The following is a 13,918-nucleotide window of genomic DNA, read 5'->3' on the forward strand; positions in this document are numbered from 1 at the left end:
TATCTAGAACCTTGTTAATATATTATATAATTTCTAATAAATAAGAGACCTAGAAAGTAATGGACTGGTTGCAGCTAATTTGTTTATAATTTCTTCATTTTGGTTTTGGTAAGTAACTTTTTTCTATATTCATAAGCATGAACGATTCAAGCCTTTCGTCTTTTATAGAATTCCGTAAACGGTTTTTGATGTATTTCAAAACTGAAAAAGATCGTTCACATGCTATCTGTTATGCCACATTCTTTTGATCTTTTATTATTATTACTATTAGACATAGAAACTGAAACGCAATTCTGAGCGTTTTAACAGAAACGTAAAAATATACATATAATAAAACATATTGTTATTATATGGAATGCAATGCTCAATAATTGTTGTGTTTTTATAAAATAAATGAATTTTTTGTTATAAATTGGATATTTTCAGACAATGATGTTATAAACGCGTCTAACATTTTTGGGTGACGACCACGCACTACAAAGAAAAGTGATTAATTAAAAACGGATCCTTGAAACTGGTTGAAATATTTTTAATTTATGTTAAATAAATAAGAAATAATCTTGGCTATTTATGTTTTTTATATAACTTTATTTATGCAACAGCGTCGTATAGCTTCTGCACATTTTTACTTTTTTTATTAACTGAAAGTTTATGCAGTATTAATGTTTAATATGTTATTTATTTTATACTTTTGCATGTATCGGTAAAACTTCTAGTTATCTAGTCCTAGTCTTTACATTTATCAGATTTCTAAATAAAAATAACCATTTCTGCTGCTTATTCTAATTGCAGATTAGCGGGAGACGGGATACGGCGTTATTATTTATCAGACCGCATTATTTGCGTACTTTATTGCACACTAAATGTACAAAAAACAAAATAACACATGGTTAAATTTATATACCTATTACATATGTACCTATAACATAACATATAGTTAAATGATGGTTACAAGTAAATTATTATTCGTAATCTGGGTATTTTGTAATTTTTATTTTTATGATTAATTTCAAAATTTTATATGCTCCCATTTTAGAGGGCAATTATATTGAGTTGATCAATTCAATAATAAATTGTAATTTGTATTTAGGTTTTTTTTGGTAAATCAGCGATTTTATAGTTTGACAGTAATTTTTATGACAATATCAGAAATTTGGCACCATCGCAATCAACAAACCAGAGATAATTTCTCGACGTCAGCCGGTCAGACAGTTCTCAATTTTTCTTCTAGTTTAGTTTTAACACCAAAACAAAAATGGCGTGTTGTAGTTTGTGCCTATATTTATTAATAATATTTTTTAGAATATCGTTGGTGTTACCTTTTAATGGTAAGTCCTCTTGTATTTTGTTTATTTAATGTAAAATACGTTGTTAAACTAGAACTTTCTGCTTAAAAAAATGGATAAAATTATTCATTTGGCCACAGTTCGCTCACCTGTTGCATGTTGTATTTCATTTTTTTGGTACAATTTAATGATTTGCGATCGATTACCTTCTCACGAAAAATATTCAGTAAAGGCGTTTTTGTATAATTAAAATGATGATTGGTATCTAAATCTAATACATATTATGGAACAAAAGTTTCAGATCCATATAGGTAGGTACTCTGTTTACTAATGTAGAATACCTATTATACCAATCAAAATGCATTTTGCATTAATGATTGAAGAAAAGTAATCAAAAATACATTTTTATTTATATTTATTTATATTTATTTCTAGATGCTTATGAAGTATGCTCTTTACAATCTTTCAATTAGGTAGGCACCTAAAGTTTGTAATTAAAATCTCTAATACTGCTGACTTAGTGTTTCAAATTAATCTGTTATCTAGAGTACCTACCTACCTACATATTTTTATTTAGGTATAAGAATGGGAAGACAAAGATCTAAATGAAATAAGGATTTGCTTGAATAATAATTTTAAACGATTTACTTATATATTTTTAATGGCTCTTAGGTACTAATTTGAAGATTAGTAATCTAAACTCAACATAGCATTAGCTGTATTTTACTTTAATCTACATGCGCAAAACCTTTGTGAGGAACTTAAATAATAAGAAAAGGACACAGTTCTATGACAGTTCGGAGAGGTAGGGTTGCCAACCGTCCTGAATTTCGGTGGACGTCTACCATTTCAGCGAATTTTTCGTCAAATGCCCTGCATCCTGTCAATACTTGCAGCAATCAATGATTTTGCCAAAACATTGTTTTTTTATGCAGTTTATATAATATACTCGAGGGCCAAATGTCTTTAATTTTACAATATATTTTTCCAAAAAATACTAGACACACAATCCGGCAATCGCATTCGGACTAAGACTGCATTATGTACATTTTTAGTTAATCCTCAACCTAAACAACGTTTATTATTTTTAATTTAATTTAATTTTAACGTTTTTATTCTTTTATTTGTATTGTTTCAAATTGATTGCCTATTTTGTGGTAGAAAGTATATATTTTTTCTTTTATTAAAAATATAGGTATAGTTTTGGTTGATTCGTAATATAAATAAAAATATTCTTATTTTTTGCCCTTATCCTGAATTTTCAGCTGTTTCTCCTTAAAACAACAATATAAAATTTGGCAACCCTACTGACAGTGGCAACTGCTGCTGCAGTAATTTGGTGTACAAATTTGAGTATATTACTAATATTTGAGTAATACTAAGTTGGAATTTGAGGAATACTTCCATAATACCTGTTTAAGTATTAAAAAAATTATTTATGTCACGTGTACATATAAGTGAGTGCATGAATTGTCACCCCTTCGCTCCCTACCTCTATTCTGTTATTTCTGTGTAAAACTTGAGTAATTATGAAAGTGAGTATATTAAGCTGCTTCGTTAACAATGTTTACGAGCAATGTTAGCAAAATTTGAATCTTTCCTAACATATTTATAACTTTAATAGCACTGTTCGCTAATAAAATTGGGAATATACCACGCCCACATTGTCACGAACAATATTAACTAACTCTGTCGCTGACAGTGTTCAAGAACATGTTGGCTAAAGTTTTCACTAACAATCCTAACATTTGCGTATCCTGCAGTAAATATAGGTACGATTACTATCATACCGAAACATTGTTCAATACCTACGCTAACTTTAATTAGCAAAAAATAAAAATAAATGTTTTTTTACATTCTGTTGATTGTCCAATTCAAGTAAAAAATATTGTAAGTACAACAAAGACCCACATAGGTTTATTTTTAAAATTATAGATATACTCTTTAGATGTGATAGAATTTTATATTAAATGTGTATATATTATGCAAAATTAGTAAATAAAATTCCAATGATAATCAGAGTAGCCGGTTTTGGTCATTGTGTATTCAAGTGTTGTTGATGTAAAATATACACTTCAATTAAATATATTTTTTCTATTTATATATGCAAAAGAGAATTTTTCTCACGGGTTAGTCAACACGAAATTGATATTTTTCCTTACTTCAGCCAAAAATGCCTTTTTCATCTCTAAGCAGAAATTTTGATTAAGTAGATTTAATATTTCAGATTCTTGCAAATTATTTTAAGAAAACAAAATATTTATGTTTACACATTTCCAAAAACGCAGCCTTTCCAAATTGCAGGGAATTGATAATTATTTTTTTTTTCGTCTAGTTTTAAATATAGGGTATGTTTTCTTTTTCTTAAACTTTGAACTATTAAACTAATTACTAGAACGCATGTTTTACTGTAAACTAAAATGTAATCACCTCAACAGGTGTGTGCGTATGGTTGATATTCAATTATTTTAATATGTGTATAATATGCACGCCACTGATATTTCTTGTAATCCTCTTTCATTACCTGACTAAGATGTAAAAGAATTGAAAAATAAACAATTGCCGTTTTATGTTCAACAATATTTTCAAATAGGTATACAATAAAGATTTGTTATTATTGAGTGCACGTTATTGTGTTATTTTTAATAAGAAAGCATTTTTTCTGCAGAACTAAGTTCCAAATGAAAAATTGCCAAGACATTTTTTTATGCTCGATTTAAGATATTTCCGATATTCGGTTATTTAAAAAACAAAATAAAAAAATAGACGTCATGTGTTTTGAAAAGGAAATATTTTTAGTTTGGATATTATGTTAGTATGAACTTCTTTTCGTAAAATAATTTGAGGAGTCGCCCTCTGAAATATGAGTAAAAAAAATTCCATTTCGAGATGACATACTTTTTTTTTAGTTTGTGAACTTGTCTTGCTCGCCGCTAACATGGAAAAAACTATTTCCTCTCGTTATGTTGTGTTTTGTCTAAAATTAAACAAATAATCAAATTTAAGACACGAATTCAAATACATTCCTGACTATTTTTTTACTTAAAATTAAATGGTATTTGAGAACATCCAACCGAGATTTTTTATAATCAAGAAAAATACATTCTTTGTTTAAGTTGAGATCAATTAAAAATGTAAATATTAAAATGTACGTAATCCAGAAGTTTTATTGTTAGTCAGGACACGATTGCCGGATTGTGTATCGTATATTTTGGAAAATTATACAAATTAGGGACATTTGACGTTTTTTTATAAGTTTTGTCAGGACGCAGAATATTCGATGAAAAATTTGCTGAAATGGTGGACGTCTACCGAAATTCAGAACGATTGGCAACCCTAATGAAGAATAACCATGTTAAACTGAAACATCGAATGTAAAAAGGAAAATGCCCAAAATAATGTTCATCTAAATTAATAATGATTTATTATTATTATTATTATTATTATTATTATTAAGGACGTTGATGAAAATCTCAATGGAACACGTATTTCCATTGTTTTTCCAATAGAATTTTAAAACTCAATTATTAAATTTAATTACTTCATCAGTTCACATTCATAGTTGAGTAAAAATTTCTTTCAACTGTTTCATCGGTTTCGGGAAGAATACTTATAAAATATAAATTTCTTAATTTTTATGTTGAGTCTGAATTCTGTTAGACTTTTGAGTTGATAAAACATTAACATTTTGTTAAAATTATTTCTTTTCTTCAAACTGAACATGATAATTTTTTTATAGTCAATATTTATACCTACTTTTAATTATGATAAAATTTTCGGAGTTTTCGGGGCCGCTCTCTTTTAATAAAATAATGTCATTGTTATACCGGAAGTTGCCATCTACTTGCTTATTTTAAATGGAACACCCTCGATATTGCATATTTGAATTCTACTCGTAATTTTAGAGGGACTTTTATCAAGCTTCGCTATATCTATTTCCAATGGTCTTCGAGATATTTCAATTCTATCAAAAAAAGTTGCTTTTCGATAGCTTAATTCAAAATTGCATGTTTTTTCCAATCGTGCAAGCTGAAGTATTGATATTTGGGAGAGAAATAGAGGGATGTCTATTGCCATTTATTACAGTTACTTTAAAAACTGTTTAATTTTACACAGGATGTTGAAAATTTATTGTCGTATTTGCTTAACTTCGAATCTGAATGGAACAACCCCTATAATTATACCAAAATGTACATTTAATCAAAATCTGTAGTAGAATTTTACTATCTCTATCCATATTACACTTCCATGTGCCATGTCTTTTAATTTCTTTTTTTGTTATGGATGGTTTTTGTTATAAGTAGGTAATGAAAATGATCCAATTTCTTGGGAAAATGAAATTGCTAGCAAACATAAAAACAAAACAACCAATATGTCATAAGTCATCATAATATGCTGTTAGTCTGACAGTGGTAGTTAAATATTGATTAAAAAAACCGTATTCAAATGCTGATATTTTGATTATAAATAGAACTTGAAGAATTTTTAATGAGATTTCCCAATTTACTACTAATAAGCAGAAAGACATTAAGATTATTTTCAAATCAGAATTTAACGAAGTACCTACCACTGTCACCCCCGAAAACCCCAGAGCCTAAGTATTCAAAATTCAAATCGAAGTAGTCTGTAATATTCTAATGGGCCGTCACCGTCACCGTCACCGTAAAATAGCCTGTATAGATATTTACTAATTATTGTTGGTCCACGCATTTTTGAACAACCATTTTTATTTTTTTTTAAATAAATGTTTTCATTTATCATAATAATCCTTCTACATTTAAGAAACTATTAAGTAATTGCAGTTATCGAAATTCAAGTTGATCGCGTGGTCTACCTAAATCTGTTCATAAATTCAGTTATTTCTCTGGATCAGCATGGATTTCTTCTTAATTACTAGGCAGTTATGGTTAATGTGTAGAAAATTAACTATATTGACAAGTAGATGTAGGTATTAAATTTTATACGCAGAAGTATTACTTATTGTAAAAATCTTATTAACATTTATATCTATTAATTGACCTTGAAGGTAGATTAGAGTTGTAAATTGAATTAGTGAGTAATTCATTTTGACTTTGATATCAGCAGTACATTTCTAGTTACACTTAGCGTAATTTAATTTACATAGAGGCCACAGGCTGTTTACAAAAACAAATTAAAAAAAATGTTCTATAAAACTTGACATTTCTACTAGGACGACTTCAGAGTTACCTAAATGCACACATGGAATAAATCACGGAAATAAAAATTATCTCAAATACCTATTTGTATTTGTTTATTTTTTCCTAGAGCCAATGCAACAGAATTCTACTTACTTGTATACCTGCTGTAAACAAATTATATTGAGATTATTTGCATCAAACAACTAATACAAAGAAAACATCAATTGTATACACATACATACATATAACAAATATTGATTAAATATATAGGGTGTTCTACAAGCTGTATGACAAACGTTGACAGATGGTAGCTGGGTTAATTTCAAAAATTTTTTCTTATATGAACGTTGGTTCGATTCATTTTTGTTTAGAGGTTACTAGCATTTTAAAAAATATAATTTAATATTTCAATCAATAACAGTAATTATTATTTGTATCATTTTGTTTATTCATTTGACATTTAGAGTGCTAAATCAAAATGTTCCTTTCAATAGAAAGCGAATTGGAAACCACTATAGGAAATATAGGGGTATGCATGCATATTTTTTTCTGAGCGGATAGTAAAAATAGTGTAGAATAATATGGACCTTATCCGCACGCAGAAAAAGGCGGGCGACATTGTTTAAAAGTTGATCAAACATTAGAAATTCGCGTTTTTCAACTGTAACTTTTTTCTGACGGTTCTACAGAGAAATGGTAAAATACTTTTTTGTTCGTCTTTAAAAGATCTACAAAATCGAGCATCAAAAAATATCAATCCGGTCAAAAGTTACTTGCAAAAAAACGCCCATTATGAAATTTTAAATAAATAATAAATTGCGATGGTTATCACACAGGCTTCTTCGGATAACACTCAATCATTCCTCACTGCAGACAAATAATTTTTGTGAAAGCCGTAAGTGGATTATTTCCGAGATTATTTCGCGAGTTATGGCCTTATTACAAATTAACTAATTAACGATCTGTACAAATCTGAGCGGTACCCGAAGTCGCGCCAATTTTTTTATTGGTAGATTTAACAAAAAGCTATCGAGTTCCATTGTTTTTTTCTCAAAAAAATGCATTTTTATAATGAAGGGAAATTATTTAAAAAATTTCCTTAATAATGCAAAATTAAATACGCCCTTAATTTATAATTTTTTTAGTATTTTATTACATGTACTAAAAGAGCATAAAAAAACTTCAATTTGAAAAAAGATTCGTCATGATTCGTTAATAAACAGCGGAGTTATAGACTTTCAAAGTTGACGGTCTATGATGAATAAAAACTGTGGAGCGAAAAATAAAATATGCACTTAATCAGCAGCCGGAGTGCTTTAAGTACAGTAAATATTAATTGTACGGGCAAGAGAAAAGTCATATAAAACAATTTTCGAAACTCGATTTTCCATTAAGTGCCGCGCGGTGGTGTGGTGGGGGAAGCTGATCGATCGCGTTTTTCACTCTCGAAAAAAGTTGTCGCGCATGTTCAACATCGATAGCGCAACTTTAGTCTTACTTTTCTCGGGATCTATAAAAGATTAAATAATATATTTTTTTCAATTTGATACTCCGCGACAAGAGGAATTGATTTATGCAGCCAACAACCACAAAAAATGAATGTATCACGTTCCAATGCGCATTTTAAGAGAGTAATTTATTGCAAATCTACCAATAAAAGAATTGGCGCGACTTCGAGTACCGCTCAGATTTTTACAGTGGAAATACGCGAATTTCTAATGTTTGATCAACTTTTAAACAATGTCGACCGCCTGTTTGGTCATTTTCGGGTTAGATTTTCTGGTCTATATTATTGATATACTCATTATATTTTAATTAGATTTGTCAGAGAATTACTGCCTTAATTATTAAAAAATATATTTATATAATAAAATATTGGTGATGATGGAAAATTATTGATGTTTCTTATGAAGTAAGAGATCGATGTAAGAAATTGCAAAGCTGAACTAAACAAATACGTATGTGTTAATTGTCTACAGGTACCTATATCTACCCAAATGCTATAATATCTATATCATAAAACTAACCAAGGTAATATTATCGTTTTCTGTTAGTCGTCCATTTTTAATATTTATCATTACCGAAAAGCATTTTGGAGATATGAAATTGGGCATAGGCGCCCAGTGATAAAATTATTTCTTGAGCGCCTTCAAAACTTGTTGGTCGGCTGTTGAGTCTAAATATAGTTCCTGGGACCGTCTTGTCTCATATATTGTAATAAGGTATATATATTTGGAATCAACGTAAACAGGACTTCGTGAAACTTTTTATACACACAAGCAAAGCGATTGACTTGTAGGTTCCACTGTATATTATAACCAGATTTTGCGATTTCTTATAATATCAGATATATTTAAGAGGCAAGTACACTTATCTATTACTAACTAATGATGTTATGGAAAACAACATAGTGGGAAATGGCGAAAATATATTTTTGATATGCCTTGTGAGTTCACTGCTGCGTTTTAGAATGTTTAATAATTTGTAGGGGGTTGTCCGCCATAAGTCTTGGCCTCTATTTTCTCCTTACCTTTGAAATAAAAAAAAATAATATTAAAAGTTATATACCTAAATAGAGATGGAGATGGAACATAACAAAGGTTTTCTCAAACCAAATTATGTGTTATCTTTGATTTTCTTACAATTATAATAACCTGGGTTTGATGAAACTGTGAGAGATATAGATATTCAAGAGAGTGGACTATAAGCACATCAATATACACCATCAGCAATTTCACTCGTCGATGGCATTTTGTTTTTTGCGCCATCTTGAAATTTTTAAATTGTCATAACTTCTAAATGTCTTAATCGATTTCAAGAAACGACGGCTCATTTTAAAGAACTATTAGTAAAATTTATATTTATGATACGAGAATAAAAATATGATTTTCCTGCGCAACAGTAGACGACGCTAATCAGAAAAGTTTTGTAATTGTCTCCGTTTACTAAAAAAATTAAATCCAATGATATAGTTTTTTATCAATGGTTTGATAGACCATTTATTAAGGAAAACAAGTACACACACCGGAGGTCGATATCTTTTTTCGTTTTCAAGTTATTACTAAAATAGTGAAGTTGTGCTAGAACATCCTCCTTTAGTTAGTGCTCTAAATAACGATGACATAGTCCAAGCCAAAATTAAATTGTAAAACTATACCAACTTGTCTTTAAAAAAGTGCTTGCTATATTTTGAAATATTTTTCATAACTGCAATGTTTCATTTTTTATTAGTTCCAAATATCTGAGTTTATAAAGATTATTGTTTCTATAAAGAGGTAGGCTATGCCCTATAAAAATAGACAACTGAAAAATTATGTCAAATGAAATGTGACAGCTTTTGCTACGCGCAAAATTAGTGTTATTCGTGTTGGAAAATTCGTGTAGAATCTTTACCCCATAATCATAGTACGTCTAGTTCCCTATATACAACCGCTCCGTACAGTTAATGAATCACCCTGTATATTAGGTATATCTAATATTTCGTGATCTTTTTCTATAATCAAGTTAGGTATTTTTTTTAACCATTTGCTAGTAGCAACCCATTATGTAATAAATAATAAGGAGTTTCAAAATCATTTAGAATCATTTTTAGAATCATTTGTTATTTATGTAATGCGTCTGCATTTACTGATGTTAAATAAAGTTAAAGGGGTTCTCAAGTAAGGGGTTCTAAATATCTCTAATAATTGGTATAATTAATTACATTTTATATCAAAATATTAAAGAGTGTGATTTAATGTTAATCATTCATAATTTTTTTTGTAGGTATCACGATCTTTAAAAATTCCTGACGTTAATGCTTACACCTGTATTTTATATTTGTAAAATACAAACTCTTATTATTTTATACAGTGCTTTCGAAAAGTAACGAATAAATTCATTATTTTTTTAATTGAGAAGTTTTCGAAAAAATCCCCTGGCACGTCGATTTTGTTTTTAAAAAAGGCACTTTTTGACATACAACCCATATTTGTGACGTCATCGTTGTTCGAGATATGACGTCATCGACATTTTTTTTAAATAGCAACCCCCAATTTTGACCATGCCATTTGAAAGAGCATGTCATTCTACATACACAGATCAGAAAAAATTATGGTGTTACATAACAAAAATTTCAAGAAAATAATATTTGAAGATTTTAAAATTTAATTTTCACAATACTGAAAATGATAATGATTATGTAAAAATCGACTAAATGGTGCACCTTCCCATTATGCAACACCTGTCGGTGCTTATTTAGATGAGCTGTTCCCGAATCGTTGGACAGGGAGAAGGGGGCCGATTGAGTGGCCAGCCAGATCGCCTGATTTGACACCCCTAGATTATTTCTTGTGGGGATACTTAAAAAGCAAAGTATACGTTACTAGACCGGTTATTTAAAAGCAAGAATTCGTCACGAGATACATCGTATACCTCCTGAAGTTATTGATAATGTCCAAAAAAAAATTTATTAATCGTCTTGGCTATTGTCAGGCAGCCAACGGTGCACAATTTGAACATTTAATTTAGTCGATTTTTACATAATCATTATCATTTTCAGTATTGTGAAAATTAAATTTTAAAATCTTCAAACATTATTTTCTTGAAATTTCTGTTATGTAACACCATAATTTTCATTATCTATGTATGTAGAATGACACGCTCTTTCAAATGGTATGGTCAAAATTGGGGGTTGCTATTTAAAAAAATTGTCTATGACATCATATCTCGAACAACGATGACGTCACAAATATGGGTCGTATGTCAAAAGGTGCCTTTTTTAAAAACAAAATCGACGTACCAGGGGATTTTTTCGAAAACTTCTCAATTTAAAAAATAATGAATTTATTCGTTACTTTTCGAAAGCACTGTATATTTTATTTAGCATGAAGTTTATTTAATTAATAAAAAAATAATGTATGATCTATAATGACTAAAAACAATCTATATAATTTTATTTTGTAGAGGAAATACACTCGAAAATATTTCTTTTGGCACACTAAATATTACGCAACGTATTGTGTGAATCATTTAAAAATATTATTTTTAAATTGTAGACACACATCAGTAAAATATTTATATCATCATCTATATCCACATTCTTTTTATAATATAATTATATAGAATACATTCCATTTTTAGAGGATCCAAAGGGACTGAAATTACTACTATTGTAAGAATTATTAGTTATATACAGTTGTTGAATAGTGAAGATTCTTTGCGGACTGAAAAGGCTTGTGTCACATTGTGTTGGCCATATGTCCTTTACTAATAGAGGCAGACGCACCAAACCTTATATCAAAGTTTACAGAATATTTATTCTGTAGACTTTGCTTATATGTATCAATGTATTGCAAGAATGCATATTTTGATGTGTAAAGATATAGTGTTCACATAAAAAAAAAGACATTTTACTTCTGTAACTACTTAAACCGATGCTCAATAACTGTCTGTACAACTTAGGTCTAATAATATTCCTACAATTTTTATCCGCAGGTTTTTTTTATTTTGCCGAAAAATAATGAAAAAAAAAATAGGGGTGACACTTATGATGGATAGTATTAGAAATTGGAATATAATCTATGTAATACGAAATTCATAAATCATTGAAGGTTTTCAAACAGTCGATCATTTACTATTTCCTTAAGCTACAAATACATCGTCAGCAGAAAACACTAACTTATACTGTCAACAGTGAAATGTCAAAATAACACATAAAAACACATAGAAAATAACCGAACTATTTGAATTACGCGCTAATAGAGATATTTAGTGATATGCGGTTGGCAGCACTGCATTGCACTCCTCTTCTTGGATTGTTGATATATCATTAGGTTTTAGTTATATTGTTATTTGAGTACGTGTTTAAATGTTAGTGACGATTTTTAGAAACGTAAAATTTTGCGTGAAACTTTGACGGAAACGTTTCAACTTTTGAAACAAGCTTACGCAGATGATGCTCTTGATGATTTAAAAGTGGTCACCAGTCAATTGATGAAACCAATGAGTCCTACGTGTAGAATGTCAAAGATCTGGTGCGTGCAAATCGCCGATTGACTGTCAGAGAAATTGCAGAAGAGGTTAGCATCTTGATTGGGCCATGCCATGAAATTTTTACTGAAAAATTGTACATGCATCGAGTTGCAGCAACATGTGTTCCTAATTTAATGACCGAACAACAGAAAGACAATCGTGTGGACGTTTGTCGGCAACTCCTTGAACAATCCAATGACGATGAAACATTCACTTAAGGATCATAACGGGAAACGAAAGCTGGTACGTGTACGACATTGAGACAAAAGTTCAATCATCACATTGGATTGGCTAAGGATCTCCATGCCCCAACAAAGCACGTTAGTTTCGATCCAGTGATGCTCCATGTTTTTTTCGACTTAATGAAATTGTGCATTTTGAATTCTTGCGTCAAAGTGAAACAGTGATCCGTATATACTATCAAGGCATTCTCCAACGGTTACGTGAAGTGATCCACAAAAAGAGATCAGAGTTGTGGCGAGATAACTCATAATTCTTGCACCATGACAATGCGCCCACACACTCGGCTTTGACAATTCGTCAGTTTCTTGCCAAAAATCAGATTACTGTCCTCCCTCACCCTCCTTACTCGCCACACCTGGCTCCTTGCGAATTTTTCTCATTTCTGAAACTAAAGTCAGTGTTGAAAGGACGCCGTTTTAAGACTATTGATGACATTAGGGCAAATTCGTCACAGAACTTAAAGGCTATTTGAAATAAAAGACTGCTTCGCGAAATGGAAACACCGCTGGGAAAAGTGTGGGAATAGGGGAAAGGACTACTTTGGAGACAAGAAGCAATAATGTATAAAATTAATGATAAAGTTAAAAAAAAATAAAGCACTGCTATTTTCTCAACAGACCTTGTACATTGTTTTTTGCCTGCCATGAACTCCAACAGAATTCTTCCGTAGTTTTAAAAGTATACTTTTTAATAATTTTTTAAGAGGTCATAAAAAAGTAGTAAGCCGAACTGTTCGATCAATCGGTATTGCTGTATTATGATATGATTAAAAAGTTTACGAATAATGGTTTTTAAGAATTTTGTTGGCGCTCATCGGCGGCAGAAAATACTAGTTTTCACTGTAAGTGTCAGCTATGAATATGTAGTTAGTTTTTTGTAGCATACACATTTGCAAGTCACTTTTAGATTTTTCTCAGATCTTCACGAAAATTGTTTAGTTCTATTTGAGGTTCTATCAAAAACAACTCTATACTTCGGGAACTCACAATCAGTTATGCTTGAAGAATTCTAATTATTTTTGAAATTCGAATAACGAACCGTTATGCTTCCTTGTGATATAGGTTTTTTAATAGTTATTACTTTTTTGTTTAATAACGGTTTATTATGCAGTATTAAATAGGTAATTTGTGGTATATTTCGAATATTTTAAAATACATTTTGTTTCCCAGAAAAAAAAATCAATATGAAATTTCATTCTCATATAATATTAAGTGATTT

At 29.8% G+C, this 13,918-nt stretch overlaps 1 protein-coding gene across 1 annotated transcript in view; it reads left to right on the forward strand.

The window, feature by feature from the left end:
• Positions 1-1,209: 1,209 nt before the first annotated feature.
• LOC108916015 (plexin domain-containing protein 1) overlaps positions 1,210-13,918 on the forward strand; it is a 62,626-nt gene continuing 49,917 nt past the window's right edge. Inside the window, exon 1 of the mRNA XM_018722195.2 lies at positions 1,210-1,328. Within this exon, the coding sequence (XP_018577711.1) occupies positions 1,256-1,328 (73 nt within the window). The 5' untranslated portion in view covers positions 1,210-1,255. The remainder of the gene's footprint in view (positions 1,329-13,918) is intronic.

The sequence above is a fragment of the Anoplophora glabripennis genome, unplaced genomic scaffold (assembly GCF_000390285.2).
Source record: "Anoplophora glabripennis isolate ALB-LARVAE unplaced genomic scaffold, Agla_2.0 scaffold1051, whole genome shotgun sequence".
Classification (NCBI taxonomy): Eukaryota; Metazoa; Arthropoda; class Insecta; order Coleoptera; family Cerambycidae; genus Anoplophora; species Anoplophora glabripennis.